This window comes from Crinia signifera, chromosome 1 (genome assembly GCF_055691185.1).
Source record: "Crinia signifera chromosome 1, ASM5569118v1, whole genome shotgun sequence".
Classification (NCBI taxonomy): Eukaryota; Metazoa; Chordata; class Amphibia; order Anura; family Myobatrachidae; genus Crinia; species Crinia signifera.
In genome coordinates, this window is record NC_139217.1 from 402,133,184 (window position 1) to 402,159,059 (window position 25,876).

The 25,876-nt window shown below is 42.7% G+C and overlaps 1 protein-coding gene across 6 annotated transcripts in view; it reads left to right on the forward strand.

Moving 5' to 3' along the window:
• Window positions 1–381: 381 nt before the first annotated feature.
• PJA2 (praja ring finger ubiquitin ligase 2) overlaps window positions 382–25,876 on the forward strand; it is a 39,576-nt gene continuing 14,081 nt past the window's right edge. For 3 of the 6 annotated variants that reach the window (XM_083151682.1, XM_083151685.1, XM_083151686.1), the window contains exons 1-4: window positions 387–540; window positions 7,305–7,505; window positions 10,851–11,880; window positions 23,957–24,133. In XM_083151682.1, the coding sequence (XP_083007808.1) occupies window positions 7,307–7,505; window positions 10,851–11,880; window positions 23,957–24,133 (1,406 nt within the window). In that variant the 5' untranslated portion in view covers window positions 387–540; window positions 7,305–7,306. Of the gene's footprint in view, window positions 541–7,304; window positions 7,506–10,850; window positions 11,881–23,956; window positions 24,134–25,876 lie in introns of all 6 variants that reach the window. The other 3 variants (XM_083151683.1, XM_083151687.1, XM_083151684.1) reach the window with 3 other exon arrangements.

A 25,876-nucleotide genomic window follows, 5' to 3' on the forward strand; every position in this document is an offset into this window, starting at 1 on the left:
GGTAAAGTTGTGGCGGGTGAAGTGGAGTGAGCCACTGAGCCCGAAGCGTGGTGAGTAAAGCAGAGCGAGCCACCGAGCATGAAGCGTGGCGAGCGAAAAATTGCGATCCACGTAGCGCCTAATGTAACTGGCGTAAGCGGTGGCTGCAAAGATGAGGAAGTACCAAAACAACTCTTGTTTATATGAGAGAGAGAGAGAGAGAGAGAGAGAGAGAGAGAGAGAGAGAAAGAGAGAGAATGTAGTGACAGCTACAGCACATAGGTTGTATAAGGCAGCTGCTGCATATACCTGTGAAAGTGATATATGTGCAGCTTCTGCTGATGAAGATGATGATTGGCTGCTGCGCGCCTTTTCCCCGCCTTCTCTCAATCGTTGATTGGCTGGCTGAGGAGAGGCTCAGTTCGGTGATTGGCTGAGGCGGTGACGCTTGCTGCACGGTGACGCTCGGTGTGTGACGAAGACCGTGCAGTCGGTGGTGCTGGAGGCCCCGGGGTCTTCAGCGTTATCGAGAGGCAGGTAACGGGGAGCTACCGGAGGAAGGTACACAATGCATGCGGTTTCGGTGCTTTTCTGGCGCTGAAATAATTGTGTGTGTGTATGATCCGGGGTCTTTGCTGAGGCCTGCAGTGAGAGGGGGCGGGACCGCAGCGTCACTGGCATAACAACACCATATAGTACACGCAAACATTATACACATGCTGCGATCTTCTTGCGGCATTATTATGTACTAGGCAGCGCGCCAGTGTTATGGTCAGGTGACGGGCTGTGCCAACTTGGTTTTCCAGCTAGAGGGGCACTACAGGTCGCAGCATGCTGGGGCTTTGTATGTTTGTCTCTAGAGCAGAGAAGTCCAGTATGTTACTTAGTTTCAATGGTGGCCAAGCTCAACCCTTAAGGGCTACTTACAGTCCACATATGCTAGACTTGTGCACAGGTGTATATATCTGTATAATATTTGAGAATAGCATGTTCTGATATTGACATGCATATGTGCAAATGGCTCCCACCCTAGGAGAAACAGAGAAGGGAGTCGCACTTGGGGTGGAGGAATTCCCTTTATGTGGTTGCATCCAGTGCACTAGTTCAGTGGTTGCCAAACTTTTGATGAGGTCCTGGACTACCAACTGTTGGTACCTTGCAAGTCCACCACAGCATCCAGTTTGGGAACTACAAGTCTAATACCCATCGCCAAAATTAGCAGGTCGAGGTGCAGTGTGAAGGGGTGCTATCCCAGGTTCAAAATCCATGGTCGGGCTAGGAGTTTGTGATGCGGAAGTGATATGACTGACGGCTTTTAAAAGATGTGGTGCATTCGTTCCTCACTGACAGTGCAAAGACCCACAGATAACCCATATATTTGGGCAGATTTGCTTTTATTTAAATTTACGAAAAAAAGGATTAACACCTGCTAATATGGCACAATGATTATAAGTTATTCACCAAAATAATATAATTTCATGAGTGCTCCTAGCTGGGCCGTACACACTAGCTTTCAGCTCAAAAAAGCCCAATGTGTATGGGCCTTAGAAGACCTTGTAAAACAGTGCATGAAAATATAACTTGATTCTAAAACCCCATTCACAACAGCCCAAATTCCTGGGTTGGCCTCGGGAACAACCTGCGACTAGCGTTGGTGTGCAAGGTTCACGGGCCAAATTCCTGGGAAAATTTGTTGTGATTTCAACCCTGCTAGCTGCAACCAGCCTGGGTTACTGGCTGGTGTGAAAGCATCTGGGTGGTGGGCAGCGGGATCCTGTAGTGGGCGCTTGTAGTGTTATTTGTTCGGCAGCGGGCGGGAATTGCTGCTTGATTTGAGAAGAATTGAAAAGGAAAACAGAAGAATCAAATAGTGCACATATAGGCTGCTAGTTAGTGTTTAACCTGTGAAGGTCTGAAAACCCTTGAATATTGAAAAGAATGGCCGTACTCTCTCAGCCAATCAGCGTCTGGCCAGTCTTTTCAAAATGTATTCAAATTCAGCAGCACATCCCGCCCAGCTGCCCATCAAATAGCACTACAATCGCCCAGCCGCCGCTGCACGGATCCCCGCAGTCTGGACCCTGCTGTCCGCCAACCGCTGCACATAGGCTCTCACACCAAAAAATGCAGGGACCAAACCTGGTTGTTCCTGGACTGTATTCCTGGGTAAGTCTCACACATTTTCTGGTGTGAAAGGGGTATAATTGTCTTGGGTTATGGGGCCCACACATGGGGAGATGTGTGCTGAGTGATCTGTCAGCACCATTGTTCTCCATTGAGAGAACACTGGCAATGACGATTAATAACCAGCACTCTGGTTGTTAATCGCCTGATGCCGGGCATCACTATCTCCCCTACAAACATAGCAATGTTGGGACATTTTCTAAACGATCTAGACAAATTAAGTCAAATTGCTTAGAAAATGCCGGTACATTGTTACGTGTGTAGGAACCATTAGTGTTTCTGAAAGCTGATCCTCTCTAATTGTCAACTGTATCAAAACCACATACACCGGTTAATCTGGGCCACTAACCCATCTGCTAAAATACTGATAAAATATACCACTAAGTATAATTATCTCTGCTTCCTACAAACCTTGACATACAGGTTGTAGGATCTTTATCTGGAGAACAATTTTTACCCATCTGTAAGAAAAGAAGCACTGTTAAAATATGCAGTCTATTTATCAAATAATATTTGTGGGATATTTCCTCCAAAACAGCATTTTTTTGGGATTACCCTCCAATATTAAGTATCCTTCAAATTTACCATGAAGGGACTGCAATTATATCTCCAATAACTCCTGTGGTTCCTCTATTTCGTACTGCAGTCGCAGCCCTTAGATGTTTCGTATACCCCTTTCAGACCGCACTCTCAACTTGGGTTATTGCCAGGTTATTCGGTATAAGGGTCAATAGGTCGACAGTCAAAAGGTAGTTTTTGACTTTTTTACTTTTGTGCTGACAGGTGGTATTTCATGCCCTACAATCCACTAGGGGCGTGGTGGGAGAATGAAATAGTGTGCCAAACGTAGCAAGGCACCGTGCCCGAATCATGGCGAGCGCACACGGTGCACTTTTTAGTGTCCATATCAACTGTGTCGACATTCGGGGGAAAAAGTGAAATTACCCTGTCAACCATCAGTTGTGTCGACCTTGTTGCTTTTTGTCAAGCGATCCATTCCTGCTCAAGTTATGAGTGTTCAGATTGCATTTTTTATTTATATTAAGTATATTATGCGTATTTATTCTGATGTTGTACAATTTCTTAATTGAGTGTAAAAGTTGGACAAAAAAATGTATTTAGTGTTTACCTCTATAAATGAGAGCTCATTGGAAGCTACATTCCTCCTATGTACTGCAAACAGCATGCTTCCCAATATTTACATATGCAAAATCAGGCTTAAACAATATGATTTTTATTTGTTTCTTTGTTTTGCATAATCCGAATAATATGGTTGACCTAAACTTGTGTTAAGCCATATCCTAGACCAGGAGTTTTCAAACTCGGTCCTCTGTTCCACAGTTCACATTTCCTAGGTTACCCGGCGGGTACACAGGTGAATTCATTACTCATTGACACATTTTAAAAGATCCACAGATGGAGCTAATTATTTCACTTGTGATTCTGAGGAGACCTGGAAAACATGCACTCTGTGGGGTCCCAAGCACCGAGTTTGAGAACCTATATCCTAGACCAGTGGTCCTCAAGTACCCCCAACGTGTTTTTCCAGGTCACCCGGCAGGTGCACTCATTATTCACTGACTCGTTTTAAAAGATCACAGGTGGAGCTAATTATTTCACTTGTGATTCTGTGTGGAGAATGGAGGGTACTTGAGGACCAAGGTTGAGAACCACTGTCCTAGAACATTGAAAGGCAACCTCTGGTATTCCTGATGCTGTATAACTAAACCTTCCATCATGCCCTACCACATTGAGATGTGGGACCTTATTCTGGTCAGTTCGCATGTTTGGTGTATGAACAGCCGCAATTCTGCGCGTGTGCATACGGCCATGACAAAGGGCCCTACACATGGAGAGACTTGTGCCAGAGATTCATAATGGGAGATTCAGCATGAGAGATTTCCCTTTAAACTTAATCTCTTAGATAATAGGCCCACACACAGAGATATTTGTGCCAGAGTTTAATAATGAGAGATTCAGTATTCAAATCTCTCACATAGTTGACTTCAGGGGAATAAAAAAAGTAATGGGTAGGAGTAGAGCCTGGGGGGAGTGTCATCTTCTTTGTCTATAATAGAAAAATAAATAATGTAAAAAAAAATGGCGTGGTGGTCCCCCCACGAGTATGACCAGCCCCGGGCACTTGGAGCAGACCTGTTTCCCAAAATACGGAGGACAAAGTGAGTAGGGGTCCCACGTATTCCTTGGGTTGGGCGTGCCGCATCGCCCGCTCAGCAGCCCTGCTTAGAAGCTCCTGCATGTGTGGCATGGGCAGATGAGTGACTGCTCTTAATTATCTGACCAGGCCGTTCTGGTCTACACACAGTGATTTATATGCATAAACAAACAAGCTTATTACCAGACTGAAACCAAAAAGCAATAATACAAGCCTGACCACAGCATAAACCTAACCCTCCGCTCCCTGCAATAAGTCAACATGTTCTATGTCTACATTTCAACAGTGTCAACACTGTGAAATAATATCCGTGCAATAATGGGGTATATACTACAGCTTGCTTTTCAACATTGACTATTTGCAGCTTTGAGCGATTTAATAGGGCAAGAAGCATGAGTTTGCATGGATTAGGTTACTCCGCACTTGTAAATCTAACCCATAAAGCTGCTAAGAATATACAGTAAATATACCTGGCTTATTGTTGTCAGAATTGCTAATATCCAACCGCTCGGCACGAGTATCTGGTGTGGTGATCGACCAGGACAATTCAGTGGTCTCTAATGAGGGGTTCTTAATATCACACACCGTTGTACATTGTCCGGCTGAAAATGTGATGTGTATGGAGTTTCAATTATCGGGGTCAGCTTCTGGTCCATAGTTGTTGATATCCTCATCCTTTGTATTTATATAGCACCACAAGGGATCTGCGGCACCCAGTTACGGAATACATAAATAAGCAAAACAAGAACACCGTGACTTACAACAGTTCAGGACAGTATACAAGTACAGGGTACATAGCTGCATCCGCAGACAAAATTAAATAATAAAAGGTCTTCCTTGTGGGCATCAGTGTGTGTCCATCAGCAATGACTCCTCTCTGGTTCATAATTGTGTAGTGGGTGTGATAGAAATCTGATGATCTTGGGAACCTTTTTAAGCTCTCTATCATTGTTTGGCAAATCTTTCAAGTGTGTACCCAGTGTTACTGTTTTTTTTTTTTTTTTTTGTGTTACTACCACTACCTGTGCAAATCTCACTTGGTAATCCAGACTTTATGGCTGCGTGTATGGCCTGATTAACACCTGCAGAGCACAGAAATATATCTATCTCTCTATCTATCTCTCTATCTATCTCTCTATCTATCTCTCTATCTATCTCTCTATCTATCTCTCTATCTATCTCTCTATCTATCTCTCTATCTATCTCTCTATCTATATCTCTATCTATATCTCTATCTATATCTCTATCTCTATCTATCTCTTTCAATGTAATGCTATTGACTTTTGAGTGTTGTTTTGCAATCGCATTAACATGCCAGACGTGTACGCCTAGAGGAAGAATTGTCTTGTTTCTGTGTGGCCAGCTTAACCAGGCTTGTTTTGCTTGTTAAATATTTGTATGTCTTTGTCATGTAAATGAGCTCCCTTCATATAGCCGCTTCAGCAGTATCGCTCCCATTTCACTTTCCACAAATAACATAAGATACTTAGGTAAGAGCGTCTCGGGATGCAATATCTAGTTCGGATTTTACCTTTTTCATAATTTCCTCCTTTTTGTATAAATTTAGAACATTGCAAATGGGTTACATATATAGCATATGAACACACACACACTCGAGCAGTGAAGGAATAAAAAAATGTAATACTTCTACACTAAACATGATATTATATTTTACTGTTTGGAAAATCTCAGAAAAAGTTGGCTTACATCACAAATTCGTACTTAAGGAAGTTTATACATTATGTGCCCCCAAAAAGTAAATAAATGCTTTCATGCAACAAATTGCTTGTTAGGTTTTTTTTGGTTAGGCAACTGTGTGCCTTTAAATTGAAACATTGCTGCCGCTCAAACCTGAATAGCAAAGGGTAAAGCTGTGGACACCAGGTGCAATTCTGGCTGTCTATTTTGACTATATAGTAAAAATCGAATAAAAATGTTATTCTGAATCGCAGTGTTCAGCCACATGCGATGCTTATGTGCACCCCCGTTTAGCCATTGGGATGGGACTGCAGCGGCTGCACCAACAAATAGTGTAGCAAGTGATCCGATGTTGCGTCCTAGGCTGCAACAGTGAATCGCGCTTGCTACTTATACCAGATGCCTCCTTACCATATCTCTTCATCGCTGCTGCTTTCAGTGCTCCTCCCAGCCGCACCTCAATTATGTGCAATAAAAGAAAAGTTGCTAATCTCTTGTTAGGCCATTTTATATTTGTTTTACTATTGCACACACGTAATAAGGTTTTTTTTTTTTTTTTTTAAACAGTTCAGCTGATTAATCCTTTTCTGAGTTTTACCTTGTGCCATTATCGATGCATGTGGTCAAACAGGTTAACAGCAGTGAAATATCAGGTCTAAAGTTTAAAATAATTTTTGACATTTACAATAGTATTGTCATTTAGTTGTGGAAACCATTTGATATCCTCTACATAATGATGATAATTTGCCATTCATCATGGCAGTACCAGGGCAATGGCGGAGACAGAAACACTACCATTTTAATGTGCTATCTCCCAGCAAGGACAGTTTTTAAAGGGGTGTATACACGCTTCGATTTTGACATTTTTTTTCGATTTCGCTTATAGAAGCAAAATCGAATCCAAATCGAATGGTTTTTAAGACCCTTTCGATTTGATGCACGCTCCCGTTTTCTCTCGAAAAGAAAAATACACTGTGCAAGGAAATGTCGAAATTGTACCAGTAAATCAAATGTGTATACTGTACCTTGAATGTAAATCAAATTCCATATCGAAAGTGCAGATTGAATGTGAAAGCAAAGGCCAAATCAAAATGTGGCAGAATTGAGTAAAATCAAATCGATACGTGTACACACCTTTTTATATAATCTCGTGTGTGTGTGTGTGTGTGTGTGTGTGTGTGTGTGTGTTTATATGTATATTTATTATTATTATTTTTTAACTAAAAATCTCTTCTTCTTTTTAATTAGTTTTATTATTGCTTTTCAGGTATGGGTCAGGAAGCTTGTAAAGCTGCCTGGCCTAAACCCTCAGGAGGCTATCAAACAATCACAGGGCGAAGGTACGGGAGAAGGCATGCCTATATCAGCTTTCGACCATCACTTGAGAGTCCAAACAGAACTTCAGCTCAGCATGGAAGAGAAAGTGAAGGGCTGGAGTTAGACAATGTGCAAAAGGAGAAGGAATTAAGTGTGTGATATGCCATTCTTTGTTCCTGTTTGTGTACAGTAGTGTAACATGACAGTTGTAGGTATCCGTCCATAGGACGACTTAATCTAAGCCGACAGTCTATAGGCGGACACCATGGTCAACATAGGCGCATGGTAGATTTTTTTTTTTACTCGTTATACTTTACCATTCCCATTAGGCGTCCACGTGGATGGTAAAGTGTACCGAGCACAGGGAGGCACCTTGCCCGAAGCATGGCGAGTGAGGCAGGTACATGTATATGCCAGAAAAAAGAAAAATAGGAACCCTGCGCTACCTATTGGGGTAGATAGAATAACGCAAAGATGGTAGTTTTCTTTTCGTAATCTCCTTCTATGATAAACAGTTATTTTTTTCCTCGTATAGGGTTCTTCAATTTATTTCACCTCAAAAAGAAGATAGAGAAAATCTTATGGTGCAGATTTTCCTTAGATGTTCAATACACATATGTCATAAAAAGGGGGGGGGGGGGGGAATAAGGGTACTCGTACCGTATACAGGCCTCTCCTCTAGGCCAAGAATTTAGGCGTAGACCTGGGGTCACTTAATAAATCAGGAATGTTTCCAATGATCCAATCCTTTCCTAATTTCCTCAGAGATACATAAGGGAAACACTCATAGCGTAATCAACCAAACACTTTATTTATGTAAAAACACACAGTATATATAAAATAAACAAAGCCTGGTACCGTATCTGGCCTTTCACCAAAGGCCGGTTATGGAGCATATGGGGGGCTCAGATGTAACAACCCGGGTGGACCTTTGCCTGGAGTTTGCCAAAATGCACCTGAAGGACTCTCATGTTTGGAGGAAATCAGGCCAATATCATCACTACAGTGAAGCATGATGCTGCGGGGATGTTTTTCAGCACCTGGGAGACAAATCGGGATAGAGAGCAAGATGAATGCAGCAATATACAGAGACATCCTGGTTGAAACATGCTTTTGACCTTAAGGCCCCCATACACTAGGGCGACTTGTCCTGAGGAAAAGTCGCCCCCGACTTCCCCCTGAGCTTCCCCGGCAGCTCCCCGGGGGAGCTTGATAAGATTGGCACTTGATGTGCCATTTTTTACATGTGATACATCGTCTCGATGTATCACATGTAAACCCGGGGAGCAGGGGGGGGCTGCAGAACAGGGCTGCTGGTGGGGGGGGCGCTGCTAAAGCAGCGTGCAGGGGACGCTGCGGGGGACCGTAACAGAGCCGGGCAGGGGGAGGCGGGAGCTGTCAGTGCTGGAAAAAAAAGCCCATACAATAAATGGGCAGCCTGTAATTGGCTGAGCGCTCTCTCAGCCAATTGCTGACTGGCTGAGAGAGCGCTCAGCCAATCACAGGCTGCCCATTCATTGTAGGGGCTTTTTTTTTCCAGCGCTGGGGCTTTTTTTTTTCCAGCGCTAACAGCTTTTCCTGCCCGGCTCTTGTACTGCCAACTCTGTGTCCCCCGCAGCGCCCCCCTGTCTTACTAGCAGCGCCCCCCCCGCATTGACGGCTCCCTGCGGAGGTAGTGCAGGCGGGGACCGCAGGCGTCGCAGAGCAGAGACTGTCGGCGCGGCGGGAGAATAGAAAGAAATCGTATTCAAAAGACCGGGCGGCCACTGAGCTCAGCCAATCAGCGGCCGCCCGGTCTTTTGAATAGGATTTCTTCCTATTCTCCCGCCGCGCCGACGGTCTCTGCTCTGCGACGCCTGTGGTGCCCGCCTGCACTACCTCCACCGGGAGCCGTCAATGTGGGGGGGGGGGGGGCGCTGCTAGTAAAGACAGGGGGGCTGTATATAAAGATCGATCGGATCTGAACATCGTGGGTGCTAAAAAGCACCCATGATGGCTCAGATTCCGATATATCTTATGTTCTGCATGTCCGACGCCGTGATCCGATGCGTGCGGGACCGCGCATCAGATCAGATGTCAAACACATGCGATTTTGGTCTGATTTCACCCGATTTATCGGGATGAAATCGGCCGAAAATCGCATAGTGTATGGGGGCCTTTAGTCTGGTGCAACGGTTCCTCTTTAAACAGGGCAACAACCCTAAGCACACACCCAATATATCAAGAGTGGCTTCAGGACAACACTGTGAATATCATTGAGCTGCCCGTACGTGAATCCAATTGAACAGCTCTAGGGAGATCTGAAAATGGCTGTTCACTGACGGATAGAACTTCAGAGGTGTAGCAAAGATGAATGGGCAAAACTGTCCAAAGATAGGTGTGCCAAGCTTGTTGCATCCTATTCAAAAATACTTGAGGCTGTAGTTGCTGCCAAAGGTGCATCAACAAAGTATTGAGCAAAGGTGAATATTTTTATATGCGTGTGATTTTTTTTTTTTTTTTTTTTTTATAAATTGGCAAAAATCGCTCATTCTTTTTTCACGTTATCATTATGGGGTATTGTGTGTAGAACCTTTGCATTCTTTCTATTTATTCACAAGGAAGCTATTATCTGATGTATACCAAATGGGATTTAATACATATTGATGTATGATTATTCAGTTGTGGTCTTATGCTGAGAGATTCTTACAGTAATAGAACTCTGAATGTTCAGACCTAGGGGGTATTCAATTAGTGCAGTTTATTTGCATAGGGGGGAAAACTGAACAAGTCTCACTCCCCCAACTATTCAATTGCTTCCGATTCATTGCTATTGAAGGCATTTGTTTGGCTTTTTGGGGGGAGAGGGCATAAAGGTATTGGCCCAAAAGCGGCACAGCTGCAATTTCGCCCGGAAAGTGTCAAACACATGGATTGGTGGGTATTTTGCCAATACAGGTGTTTTTTTTTTAGTTTTTTTTCTTTATAAAGAGAATAGTGCAAATTTTTCACCTAGGGGGAAATATCAGCAATAATTGAATACCACCCCATTTAAATGGCTGACCTTTGCTGCCTCACCTAATAGCTGTAGCTTTCAAATGAAAAGGCCATATTAATCATGTTGGGTGCGGTGGCATTGCAGTAGTTTTTCTAGCCAATCAGAGTTCTAGGAGGCGTTTTTCCCAGTGTATATGAAAGAATGTTTTGCTTCTACGTGTTGATGTTGCCACTTTAAATATTTTATTAGGTGGTTTGAATTATGAGCAAAGTCCTAGATACTGTAGCATTGTCTGATTTAAGCACAATGGGGGAAATTTACTAAGATAGGAGTTTTATTTCACATAGGATGTTGCTACGGGCAACCAATCGGATACTACCTATTGTAAAGAAGGTGCTAAATAAATAGTAGATTATCCCCTCCCCACACCCCGTGTCTTATAAAGCAATGTTGTGTTTCTAAACAAATCGACTATGAATGATAGTTTGCCTAATTCTTGACACATATTTTCTTTTTTAGTTTTGGCTGAAAGTCCTGATTCAACGCTCTTCACCATTGGCAATGTTTTAACTGCAGATTTTCAGGAAGAAAGCAGAACATTTCATGCTAATGATAGTTTGTCTGTTTTTACTGAAGCCGAGCAAAATATCGTGTCCCCCTTTTCAATGTCAGAACATGTAAGAAGATGTCAGACATTGAATAATAGCACTGACTGCGTGAAAAGCACAAAAACCTTCATCAGGCATGCTTCAATGGAGCACCAACGCCACTCCCTTCAAAACAGCATTTCTTTTGTGAATATTGACTCTTTTGAGCCAGACAGCAGTGAAGGGGAAGAGACTGCTAGCCATCACGATGATATTTCTTTAAACCATGAGATTGAAAACCAAAATCAAACTATAAACCACATGCTCTCTGACTTTAAAAAAGAATCTCCCACTGAAATACTTGCAGAATTTTCCAGCTTGAATCACACTTTTTCCAAAGACAGTTTATCTCAGGTGAGGCCTGTATCCTTAGCCAAACAGTATAACATAGACCTATGCACGACACCGTGGAGTTTGTCTGCAAGCTCTGTGTCAGAGGACGAAGCCACAGGTGTTGCCAATATGGATCTTTGTGAATCTCTACAATGGAAACCTAAACATGAACTAGTGCAAAAAAGCAATATAGGATTTTGCAACGAAATAAATACAGGTAGTGCCAAGATGGAACATGAAAATGAACCTGTTGTCAGGCCTAAGATTAGAAAATCGGTTCCTTCAATTTCTACTGGAAAAGACCAACTTACAATGGAGGAAATTGGGAAGGAAAACAGAAGTTCTAGAAAAGGAAACAGGGAAACCATATTTAGTGTGGAAAAGATGGATGAAAAGAACCACAATGTTAAAGACGTGACCACCGTTGAAGGGGCCCGAAAAAAGATAAAAAGGGCTAATAAGGAAAATGCAACGCTGCAAGAAGATAAGCCTTTAGTGGATGATACTTTTTGGGATGATTTTGAAGTCTATGGTATGAAATTAACGGATTCTACGAAAGACGAAGACAGGTAGGATATGTACACAATACCAACACAAAATACAGTGGGGGAAATTTACTAAGATGTGTATTCTACTTGACATGTGATGTTGCTATGAGCAACCATCAGATCCTGTCTACTATCTTCCAGAGGGTGCTAAATAAGTTGATTCTGACTGGTTGCCCATAGCAACCTCACATGTGAAGTAGAATACACATCTTAGTAAATTTCCCCAAGTATGTTTAAACTTGAAATTTTTTTTAACCTTTTTAAGAACTTCCAAATATTTATCCCTCCACCTCTCCCACTGCAGGAATAACCAGTTGGCAATTCACAGACTTAAAAAGAGTCTAAAATAACAGACAATTCAACCAATTTTTCAGACTCCTCACATAAAGGTGGCCATACATCTACAGATCGATTGTCAGATTGGACTGGTTGGAACAAAAACCTGGTAATGGATGAGTGGCAGTTTTCCAGCATTTCAAAGCAAATGGTCAACTGTCATTTACTCATCCATTACCAGGTTTTTGTTCCAACCAGCCCAATCTGACAATCGATCTGAATATGTATGGCCAGCTTCATTTTGTGCATCCACAATGCTGCCATGCATGTGCTGTCTGCTGACCACACATGTGATGTAATTACATGTCCTGTAATTATTTTTTTCTGATGGGTTCCCAGAGCAAAATAGTTTGACTCCTGAAGTAGGCAATGTGTATCCCCTTTGACACCGCTCAAATAACACAGGTCTATCTTGGGTTGTTGCTGGGTTGCCGTGTGAAAAGACCATGCAGTCTATCCTGAGTCCAGACAATCCGACCCTGGATAGAAGTACTATTGCTGGGCAGTGTGAACAGGTAACCTGGGTGGAGTGACCCAGGTCCCATTCACTTCTATGAATGAGGCAGCAGCATCAACTCAGTGCTGCCTCCGCCCCTGTCTGATGCACCACTGCTCAGCCCCGCTCTCCTCCTGATGATGACAGCGACCGGGTTGCTGGGTACGGCAAGTTATGCCTACAATGTTATTCCTGGTTATTCCTGCAGGGTTTTTTCAGGCTCCAGTGAGATCTGCATCTATACATCTCAGCAGTATATATTTATTTAGCGAAGAAAAGGCAGTATGCCTTGAAACCTTGAGACAATGGAACCAGCTAAGTACTGTATTTTTTGGCACCTATTGATGACTTTAATATATGTTTTTATACCATTTGTGGAGTGCCACCTGTTTTTCCACATGGTTTTCTGCTTATGTTTGTATGTAGATGACAATGATGTCTGTTTCTTTCAAGTACAGGGAATGCCGCTATGTCTGTAATTGTTATTGGAGTCTGCACAATTGGCTACATAAATTAATCTTTCTTGGAGTTCTGGTCATCTACTAGTGTGTGTGTATGTATATATATATATATATATAGCGAGGTGGGGCGGACCGGCACTCAGTCCCAAGCGTATATGCTGCTCCGGTGCCTTCCAATACAAAAGGTAACTTAAAGGAACACAGCGGCGGCACTCAGAGACTTGTGCAAAAAACAACTTTATAAATCCATCAGATACGTGCAAACAGAGACCGACGTTTCGGGGTGAAGCCCCGTTTTCAAGGTGCAGAAGTGACCTTGAAAACGGGGCTTCACCCCGAAACGTCGGTCTCTGTTTGCACGTATCTGATGGATTTATAAAGTTGTTTTTTGCACAAGTCTCTGAGTGCCGCCGCTGTGTTCCTTTAAGATAGAGATATATATATATATATATATATATATCTCTATCATACATACATACATGGCAAGTTGTCACAGACCCTAGGGAAAATAGTCTTTAATATACACGGCACTCTTAATATACACGGCACTCTAAATTAGGTTATGTTGCAATTCATACCATTGCAGTGAGACTATGTACATGGCATCTCTATTGCAGATGTATTAATCTGCCCCTAATGTTTTTAAAATAACGGGTCTTGCTACTCCCTGCATAATGTGGAGAAGCGGGCTCCTGTAGCAGCTGAATGTATGAACCCCCCCCCCAGTGACGATAAGGAGAGAAGTAGTAGTAGTACGTTTATTTATAAGGCGCCACAAAGTGTCCGCAGCGCCGTACATAGCAAACAAAAACAAATTGCAAGGTAACGTACAGGGTGTGTTGATAAAATACAGCATAAATAGGGGAGAGTCGTTATGCCCAGCATTAACGGCTCTCCTTATTAGCGTGCATGCGCAATGTGGCATGGTTATGTCAAGGGGAGTGTGTAAGTGGTTACAATAGCCCCCATTTAGGTGTTGTGAATACCTCCTATGTCTAGTTTAACCATTATGCAGCCATACAGCTCAGCTGTTTTTACCCAAGGAGCTAACAAGCAATTGAAAGATTCCCTTCAACCCGAATAGAGATTCTACAGGTATAGTTGAAAAATACATTATGAAGTTAAATACCCTGATACAGTATGTACCGTTTGCAACCAGAAGTTGACTAAGGATTTTTCCATGATTGTACGTTTCACTGAGCAAAAAAAACTGCCACCCCTTTAGGGGGATATTCAATCCCAGGTCACCATTGTCGGGCTGCCCCGACAGCCGTCACCTGGTCCCGTTCTTGGCCGGCTAGACTGCAGCTCGGCAGATGGGATTCAATGTCCTACCTGCGGAGCGCCGAAAAGGGGACGTGACCGCGAGATATGGCCGTAAATCGTTGAGCTGTGGTCCGTAGCTCAACAATTCCCGGCCGTTCTTGGCAGAACGGGCCCGACTGCTTTTTAAGTCGGGCCCGTTCTGTCGAGATCCCTGTTCAATGCTGTCAGGGAAGTCAGCATTGAGTAGGGCCCTGCCGCTATTTTCCCCTTCGGGAATAGCGGCAGGGGATTGAATACCCCCCTTAACCCTCTGAGTGCCAAGAGAATTTGTCAAAGGTAGTGTGAAAATTGGCAAGCAAACATTTTTTTATTCATCATAATGACCTGTAATATTTACCTTTTTTTATATAGGAAACATGCGTTTTTACACATTTTTTGTTTGAATTTATATAACAAATGTGAGCAGCGCTGAAATTTTTAGATATTTTGCACATCGCTCACAGATGGTGGCACTTAATGGGTTAAGAGTAGATGATAGCATTTGCAGATACTACGCTTATGTAGCAGAGATTCAAACCAGTTAAAATTCATAAGTGATGACCTTTAGGAGGAACAACAAGAGTCAGGTGTGCTGCAAATGTATTCTGATGAATCTGAATTCTTTGATTTAGGTTTCACAAGAATCCAATTTTTAATGTTGATTTTAATAGTATTTTTGAAAGCCATCTATAATCTAATTAAAGTTGATCTAGGAAAAGTATAGCGAATCTGTAAAGTATAGCGCATTGAAAAAGCACAGTTTCATGGGTCAAACAAATGGAGCATGTAGTTTCTCATTAACACCGCTTTCTCTGAGCAACTAGGCAAAATGCAGAACAGGCTAACTTGTATGTACTGGTTCTCTAATGAGACTATGGCCTGGGACATGCCACAAATAAGGGATACTGCAATAAATAGACTACCTGGAGTTTTGTTGTTGTCCTGCTTACCACAGGGACAATGAAGAGTATTTAGGTCAGTTTACAAGAAAAAGGAGTGAGCTTTTCTCAGAAATGTGCAAGATACGTACATTGCTTTTGATTGCTTTTGGGTGGCAACCAGACTGTCTTACAACATTATGGCACACTCTGTAGCAGTTTGAAGGGCAATGTGTGTGTTGGGTCAGAAGCTGGACATTTTCAGTTCTAAACTCTCTGGTTGCATATCAAGTGGCTGCCTCAGGATAGATGTATGAGAACAGGGTTCTAGAGGTGCATAAGGGGGGTTGTAGCTCACATAGGGGTTGCAGGTCTCTACAGGCTAGGGAGATTATTATTTAGAGCCTAATAACATTCTGGACAGAGTTCTTTACAGATTTTCTGAATTCCTAAAATAAAATTGAACTACTGTATAGAGATGTAATATTTGCTGTCAGTAGAGTTGCTACATCTGACCCCAGTGAACGACTTTCAGAGGGCCGTATTCAAATCTTTTAACGCCGGCAGCCACTGAAGGGGGGGGGGGGGGCGGGCAATGGAGCGATTCAAATGTAGCTCCATTTATGCACGTTTGACTCCGGCATCTGCGAAAAGTCACCTGTTTGAGTGCTCACACAGTTCTTTTGATGTACGCCCATTAGTTTGGTCTGGTTAAGTTGCTGTGCACAGCTAAACCCAAGCTTAATGAGTGCAATTAGTGTAAGTAAAAATATGAATTGCATATCTCCCCACGATTGCCCCCATATAGGTAAAGTGTTTTCAACACTTGAAAATGATGTTAATACTAGATGTGATTGTCAGAAAGGCAGCTTGGCAACATCTGCGATGTCAGAGTGATGGACTACTTGAAAGCCCCACTATAGAAGTCATCCTATGGGCCAAAAGAAACCTACAGTTCTGCTTTTCAGCAAGCTGGAACACAGATACAGAGAATCAAACCGTCACTTCTGATTCATTTAAATAACACTGGAAGATAAAGCAACTAACCAGGCCTTTTTATTGTTTTTGTAGGCATTAAAATGTAGGCCTCAATGTTTTAGCCCAGTCAGACAACCAAACGTTGGTGTCCTTTTATCAAGAAACCAGAGGGAATGAGCCTACATGGGTTGGAGAAGTATGGGCCTTATTCTGGTTCACTCGTTCGGATCTGTGTTCGTTCGGATAGGACCGTTACTGCGAGCGCACACATGCCTACATGTCTACCGTGTCCGGTTGAGACGGACTACCACATGAGGGGGGGAACTGTCATCTGTCAGACGGACAACACCCCGGAAGGTCGACTGGCCCAAGGTCGACAGGGTTAAAGGTCGACATGACTTAAGTCGACATGAGCCAAGGTCGACAGTCATTAGGTCGACATGAGTTTTTCACAGTTTTTTGAGCCGACATGTGCCAACAGGCGGTATTTCATGCTCTACCATCCACTAGGGCGTGGTGGGAGAATAAAATAGTGTTCTGAGCGTAGCGAGGCACCGTGCCCGAAGCATAGCGAGCAATGCGAGGGGCTGCGGTTCAACTCAAACTGTGTCCATGTCGACTGTGTCGACATTCGGGTAAAAAAACAGTGAAAACCTCATGTCGACCTAATGACTGTCGACCTTGGCCCATGTCGACCTTGGGGCCAGTCGACCTAATGACTGTAGACCTAAGTCTGGTCTGACAGATGTACCGATTCCCATGAGGGAGTGGCGTCGGTCTGCATCCACACTAACGTGTATGGATGGAAAGCAACAAGCTTGCATGGTCTTCCAGCATCCGAGCAGCCGCAGGCGACCAAACGCCCTCTGTTGTTTTTTTTTCAGAGCAAAGCACAATTCCGCACAGAACTCGTGCTTCTAACCCATTAAACAATTAGCTAAACTCTATGGTCTCTATTACTTTCAATTACAATCAATTTAATGCTTCTACACACAAATTGCAATTTACATTAACCCTTACAACATTAAAGTGTATTCTTCAGAATGTTCCATTATCAAACCTATACCTGTGTTTATGTGTGCCTCAATGTTCTACAACGCATGAAATTTCAACATAGCAATGGATTAAATATTCTAAATTGACCGGAGGACTGGATTGTATTGTATTCAGCTGGGAGTATTTTAGGTATTTTTTCAACATAATTGTAGAAGTTTCTAGAAACGAACACATTGTCACATGCAGCCCATGGTTTATACATGCATAGGTGCAGTAGCAATTGAAATGTATTGAAGATGTATTGGGCATTCCTCAGTGATGACTTGGAGCTAGCTTTTCAGAGATACTGTGTTATGGAGAGTATTGGATGTGTGTCACATAACTGGTTGCGATCTCATACACATCGTTCATTATGTAGACCATACTCTAGCAGGGAATTTGCACCTGGCGTGGGGATGGTGAAAATGTCAATGGTTGGGTATACAGCTATTCCAGCGGGTTTTCAGCATCTTTTGACTCTCAATGTGGGCGTCTTAGACCTACTGATTTAAGGCATTCTGCCTGTAGTTACTTGTTTCTTCCTTGCTTCCACTTTTGTGCAGTGGTAAAACATTTGCTTTTTTTCCAGTACTCTATAATTGCTTCTGAGCGGCTCCCATCGTGGCTATGCGCCCCATTCTCTGCAACAGACGTGCTAGCATGTGAGATGCTCGTTTGTCCACAACCAGTCCCCATCTGCCCGATTTCCTCCCCGACAGAAACCTGCGGATGGCAATCTGGCAGCAAGGATGAGAGCAGCCTCCATTTGCACATCCATCCTGCTCTACATCTTGGCCTCTACCACCTCTGATAAGTGTCTATTCAACTACCCTTTCTATAAAGTAATTGTTGTTCTTACATTTCCCCTGAACCTACCTCCCTCCAGTTTGTGTATGTCCTCCTATTTGCCGCAGAGCTGCCAGGTCAGGCACGAGCAGCTGCTGCATTACAGTTAAACCACTGCCGCTGTGGCAATTTCAAACATGATAGGAGCTCACAGCGGTTTGACAATCAGGAGCTGCTGCTGCCGCTCCTCATTGGCTGCAGAACCGCAAACTGTGATTGGCTCCTAATGCCGTGGCGGACCTGCTCTTTAGGGAATCTGATTAACATTGGAGCTCTCATACTGCTGGGTTGATTAATGGTCACAAGTGCGCCCGGCCATGACCAGATTCTGCTTCCTCCCCAAGAAAATCTGGTCGCCGTGGCGACCTGGCCCCTGGAGTTTGTCGCGCCCTGGGTTATATGCAATTGTTCCTTTTTTTTTCTGATTTTAATTGTGCTCATTAATGGGTACGCCATGAAAAGTCAAGTTTGAATGCTCAAATGTGTGACATCTCAGAATTGCAGCTCGTCAACCCCAGGGCATGCAAGCTGAAATACTGGCGCCAGACACTCCCGAACGGAGATGCATTTGAATAGCTCCATTGGGCACCCTCTAGTGGCTGCTGGCGCTAAAACATTTGAATACAGTCCGGGAACCAGTGGGCCGCTCGCAGACTGACCTTTTTCCTGCATGACTTAATGTGGCAGCGCCACATGCTTTCCTTCATGGACAGATGCATTGGATGGCCATTCACGCAACTCGTGTCGTTGAAAAAAACAGCACAGTTGTTCACCTGCCACACCTGTCACCTCTGTCACATTTGAGAACTCAGAGAAGCAGCCATCACTGTCAGCTAATCACCTCAGAATGATTCTGACAGGGAACGGGAACACTTACACAAGTTCTGACTGACTACGCTATTTCCGTAGCTTAAGCTTATTCTGAAAGCATAGCTATGTTAACTAACAAACGTCCATCCATATTAACTACTGAGAACGCATCGCACGCGGCACTAAAACGGGACGTGCGATGCGATTTCCTTGCGCAAGCGTACGTATGTAAATTGGGCGCTCCCGGGTACTACAGAAGTACCTTAAGCTGTAATTGCCACCTTTTTGACTATTGCTCAAGTCTACTTAGATAATCATTTGTTTAAATCTCCGGAGTGTCTTTGCCTTTAATACCATTTGCAATATCATCACAAAGGTATTAAACAGCACTTTAGAATTTATTTAGCAGCCTGGGACTGTATCCAATGCCTTGCCAATCTGTAGATACACTACTTGTGTAAATTGCTTCATTTCAAATATTCTGTAACTCTAAAGGCCCCCTTACACTTGTTCAACTTATTGTTCAACAAATTGAACCTGATTGACTCGTGATTTATCCTATGTGCAGGAGGTTCAATCTCATCCGATCTCTTGGTTATACCCAATGGCAAGGGATTGTGTCCTACACATCAGGCACATAACATTTTGTCAGACAGGCACATCAGATCTTGTCAGATAAATTGACTCAAATTGGATCAAATCTTAAGGAGCCCATACACGGTCCGTTGTGTATGGCTCCGTTCTGTACTATGCGATGCGTGCTCCCGCGCATCAAATAGTACGGTACAAAAAGTATGTGCTGCACATACTTTTTGTACTAGCTATACATCCGATCGGATCGCAGTGCATGCACTAGGGATGGGATTCGATCCGATGTGTGCTGTTTAAGCACACAACGGATCCGATTAACAGACCGTGTATGGGGGTCTCACAAGTGTAAGGGGCCCTTAACTCTGGTTTGCCTTACTTTTGCTACTACGGATTTAAGGCTTACTGATCTGTAGATAATTGTTTCTTCCTTGCTTTCACTTCTGTACAGTGGTAAAGCATTTGCTCCTGTCCAGTTCTCTCTAATGTAATGTGGCTAGTGACTTAATAATTGTATTAATGGTTTTACCAGCACATCTTTTAGCTCTTTTAATATTCTTGAATGTATCTCATCTGTATCTGGTCCCATTGATTTATGAACTTTTTTTGTGAATTATTTTAGGACTTTCTACTCTTAAATGCTTTCATGTAACTTTTTCATGACTGTACTTGCTGCCTAACCTCTGCTTCTATAGTGAAAAATGTCATATCGCACCAGATCTCCTATCTAAAGCAATACAGATCACAGGGCGATACGCACTTGATCTTTGTTTTCATGGTGACTGTGCTCTTTTTAACCCCTTCAATGGTAATCGCGAGAATTTTCCGGGCTATGCCTTAATGCCCAGGCTGGCAAGCCCAGAAAATTCTCGGTATTGCCAGTGATTAGCGCTGGGCAGCGCTGCTGAGTTAATTTCTGAACTCAGCTGGCTTCAGCGCTGCCCTGATCCCTCTCCACCGCCGCGCCCCCGGCTCACCCCCCCCCCCCTGGCTGTTGCATTATGACAAGCCAGGTTGCCGCATGTAGGGATGGGGTGCAGGGCCGGGCAGCGGCTGATTGACTTCTCATCGGTGCTGCCCGGACCCGGGAACACAGCGGTGGCTTTTTTAAAAATATTTTTGTAGGGAACGCTCCCCAGAAAATACTCGCCCAGTGGGGAGCGCTCCCTAAAAAAGAAAAAAAACCACTGAAGCGGTTAAGGTCTGGTTTAGACACTATGCAAACTAATGGGCATGCCACAAAAAGTCCACTTTGAGTGCTGTAAGTGGTGACTTTGTGGATTTCAGCTTGCCACCCCCTGGCGGCTAATAAATTTTGAATGGGGGCAATGCGAGCGTCGTCCCATTCATGACGCATCCGCGGCCCGTTATTGTCTGATATAGTGTCTCCATTTGTGAGTATTAAATCTTGCATCTTTACTAGTGGACTCCTTTACAAATTGCTTGAGGAATCCCTTTAAATAATTTAGAAATTTTACACTTGTAAATTAGGAGGGGTCTTTTGCACTTTCAACAACATAGTCTCCCTTGATTATGACCTCTTCCTTTTTTTAAAGCTATTTTAGTCGTGGGGCATTTATGTCAAATACAGTAGACACACTTTTTGCTAAAATTTTAACTTGCCAGCTAAGATTTTGTTCACATTTGGTATATGGAGAATATATATGTAACCTAAAAAAACAAAAACAAATTTTGTTTAATATATCATGCCGTTTCTAAATTATGGCTATGTAAATTCATTTATTTATTTTAATCTATTAAAAATACACAACTAGCATATTTTAAAATCGCCATAGCGATTTAAGATAAAGGTGAGTGGTGTAATTGTACTATGTTTTCTATGCCCTTTCCATTATTTATATAACCTAGGCTTTGTGAGGAAAATCTTTTTACAAATTCAAAATGAAGTTTTTGATCTTCTCATCTCAAAGTGCGTTGACAAAGTAAAAAAAAAAAAATCAGGAAATGTTTATATTAATGTTTGTCGCATTTAAAAAGTGGAAGGATTATTGGTTTCATAGTTTAAAATTTATTTTAAAGCAAGATGGATAATTTAGAAAAGTTGTGTGTAGTACAAGTAGTTATAGGTAATAATAGATTATAAGGCTTAATTTTTTTTTTTATTTTATTATTATTATTATTATTATTATTATTATGTAGATCAAAATTAATACAAATACTTGACGACATATCAGTCAGGCAATGTTAGCTGAAGGTAGTTTGACAATGCCTTAGTGGTCTTTAAAGTGTTCAGGAAATCCGATTTCAATTCTTCCAGCTGGAGTTATAGGGTCAACTTTGCACAAGACCTTCTATTAGAGCAGGCATGTCCAAACTATGACCCTCCAGTTGTTGTGAAACTACAAGTCCCAGCATGCCTTGCCACAATTTTGCTATTGGGGAATGCTACAACTATGGCAAGGCATCCTGGGATGTGTAGTTTCACATCAGCTAGAAGGCCATAGTTTGCACATGCCTGTATTGGAGGTATACATAGCACGTCAGGCTTCCTTGGATAGAAAAATTATGATGACGATCCAGCTGCATGAAGGAATGTCACTCCTAATTCTTCTTCATCTTAATTCTTGTCCATCACATAAGCAAACCACCATTTCTTGTTCTACAATCTACAAAATGGATTTATAGCCGTTTATTTGTGTCAACTGAAGTTTGTGTAGAGCAGGGGTGGCCAACTTGTGGCTCTTTTCTTTAATGTGATCTGGCTCCTGACCAGCGGCACTGCTGCACATCTCCTCTGACTATGCACTACTTTTCTGTGTGCTTGATGTGATGTCATGACACCATGTCTCGGGAGTGGAATGCTGTACCCAGTATTGGAAAGCGGGAACCAAGACCGTGAGGGGTGACAGGCGAGGCGCAGCGGCCGAACAGCAGAGCAGGTGTGCTGCTGAATTTTTCCCCCCCAACACTGAAACAAGTTAATTCAAAACATTGATGTGTTCTAAAGGTCCATACACACTGGACATTTTTGCCCAGCATGTATGGATAACTATGATGGAGAAGATTGCTGGGCTGAAAAATACACCGTGCATACACACTGAGCTTTTTTAGCAGGGGGGGACCTTATATAATTTTTTTTTTTATTCCCCAGGAGACGCCTGGGCCAGCGATGATGGGGGAGTGTGCATCAGTGATCACCGCTCATCGCTGCCCCGTACACACTGGGCGGCTTTTGAATTTAATGCAGCTCAGACGAGTAAACTGAGCTGCTTTCAGCTCAGTCGCCCAGTGTGTATGGGCCTTTAGAAGCATGTGAGAGAATTACTGAGAGTAGCTTCAACCGCATATGAGCCAGAATTTTTAAAATAAATATTGAAAACAAGCATAGTCAATGTCCCACTAATAAACAAAATTACGGCAAAGTGGAAAGGGAATAGTTTTTCATTATTATTATTACTTGTATTAGGAAGATTACGTAAATTGTGCTTTTTTTTCATCCCCAGCCTAACTAAAAACTGAGGTTTGACACCAGGTCATGCTCCTACAAACATCATTCCAAAGACACAAAAATGGGGCATGGCCTTGTTCCAGCTAGGCCACAATCCATTTAAAAATGGGTATGGCCTTGTGGGAGCTAGGCCACGCCCATTTTATGCATGGCATCGGTTCTTTGTGTTGCCATAACATATTTTTTTGGGCTCATTGCCTCTGATTGTTTGGCTACCCTTGGTGTAGAGATTTTATAACCAATATTGTAGATGATAATGTAACCTTATGGTGGGTACACATGTGTTGATTCTGGGGTCGTCGATATAGTTTCTCATTTGTTGGTACTTTATCTCTCTTTAAGGCTTAATATACCTCCCTTTAAAGCTGGCGATACATTAGGGCAACATGTCAGAGGAAAAAAGTCACCTAAGTTCCCCCCCTTAAACTGCCCTGGAAACTTTCCAGGAGGCAGAACTGCATAAAATACACAGTATACAGCCCTATTTGCATACAATGTGTATTGTATGCATTCCCAGCCAAGCCTGCTTGGCTGCGATGCAACATATACCTCACATCGCATGGGGCCTGATGTCAAATACATGCTATTTGGTTGCTTTTTATGCTATTTATTTCCGCAGTCACACAAAAAGTAACCGATACCCATATACATCTCCCTAGTGTATGGGCACCTTTAGTCTTAATCTCTCCTCTCACAACTTTATACATGTGTCATAGATGATCACAGCAAAATGTCTTGCATGCTGCTCAACCTAGATGGTGGACATACAGTACCTAAGTCTGATTTCCTGATCTACAAATCTCTACTGCAGAACTGCATAGTTCTGCCCTTAGCGGGAGTCATTTAGAAATAAAACAAGCTGATGTTCCTTTTTGCTTTGTCCACAATCTTACAGCTCTGATTGCAGCGATGGGGAATGGTCTACATGTTTACCTTCATATTTTTCTGGTGACAAAGATATTTCGTCTGGTGAAGAGAGCTGGGAGACTCTACCGGGAAAAGAAGAGCATGAGGTTCAGAGCAACAGCAGCAGTCTAGAAGAGGAGAACTCTGAGTTTTGTTTCCAAGTCGAGTGAGTATCTACTCCCTTCACAGAAGTTAATAGATTTCCTGCTAGCCTTGCTGATTAGCATTACATCCAGAGATATTTCATTTTTTTGAAAGATTCCCTGTTCAGTTCTTTCACTCTAACCATAAAGTGAACTAATGCAAGAACACATGTTGCTGTTTCTCCCTTAGCAGGGTTAGCTTCTATTAGATTTCGATAGAGTAGTTTATTGCAGTGAACCACACTGTTTTTGCATTTACCTCCAATATGCAAGGCTCTTCCCAGCTAAATGAATCCGTGGTTAGACGTGGAATAGCATAATTCTCCTCTTCAGCCTTAGGCATGGTGCCCTAAACAATGCATGACCTTCTGCTCCATCTGCATGTGAAGACTCCTTGGCTGCAAATGTTCTTTGCTAGTTTCCAGTGGAGTCTGGTCTTCTCAACCTGTTGGTGATTTTGGGATTACTGTCCTGCAAATTTAAAATTGACCATGCAGGAACTCCATTATACATTCAGGCTTTGCTTTCATTGGTCTAATTTGTTGATCAAAAAAGTGTATTATAAACTCTTCCTGCTCATTTGAATGTATGTTAACAGATCAGGAGAATCATTTCTAGACTCCAGCACTCTTATAATGTCGAACATTTATCTTCAATAACAAAAATTGTAAAAAGTTTATTAGGTCCTACATCCCCATCGCGTTCAGCGCTGAGGATGCCCCTTTCCTTGCAGGTTCAGGAGCTGTGAAGACCATTGTGAGTTAAAATGCATGCTTGGGAAACTGACTGTATTAAGCATTTTGGGCCAAGTTCAAGGTTCTGCGATAGTTTCTGCATGATTAATAGGGTAGTTCGGAGGAAGGGACAGGGGTAGCCGTTTTTTCCCAAACAATGGTAGCTTGTCACCCATAGATGGCTAGACTAAAGATTGCGTTGCGGGGCGCAGTTTCTATAGCCCCACAAGCAACGTGCAACGGACAGCCCGAGTAAAGTTAGGCTGCAGTCGCACAGTGAATCAGTTGTCTAAAACTATGATCGCATTGCAGTTTTCAGCATTAGAAGTGCAGACATTAGGTGGTATGCAGCAGCTTATCATATGCAATCTATACTGTATCAGGTCCATTAGGCAGAATCTATTTGTTCCCCGCAACCCCACAATAAATTGTACTCACAGGTCAGTGGTTAAATATGGCTAATGCAAAGTCATCAGTGACTTTGCACTTGAAATTTAGATTTCTTGCTAAGTGGAAGGACTCACCATGGCCTTACAACTCCTTTTTGTATACGCAAGTTACCATGGCTTTATTTCTACCTAGTCCTATTTGAACAAAGAGAACTGTAGAATATGGACACCAACAAATGTAATGGCATTACAGACAGTTGGTAAACGTATTCCTCCCACTCACACTGTAAATAAACATTCTTTGTTTTAAAGGAGGTGTTAAAGTGTTGACATTTATTTCCATGCTGCCAGTGTGATGCTGAAGAAAGAAATTAAGCTATAGTACAATTCTTAAAATCATTATTTATTTAATACAATACCACATCCTGAGACCTCGTTAGGTCACACAGCTCCTAATTGTTGGATGGCAAAATATAAATGTATTTATTAACCATTTCTTATATAGCGCACACATATTTTGCAGCGCTTTACAGAGACTGGGACTAAACTGGAGTACCCAGAGGAAACCCACACAAGTATGGGGAGAATATACAAACTCCGCACAGTTAGGCCCATGGAGGGAATAGAACCCGTGACCTCAGTG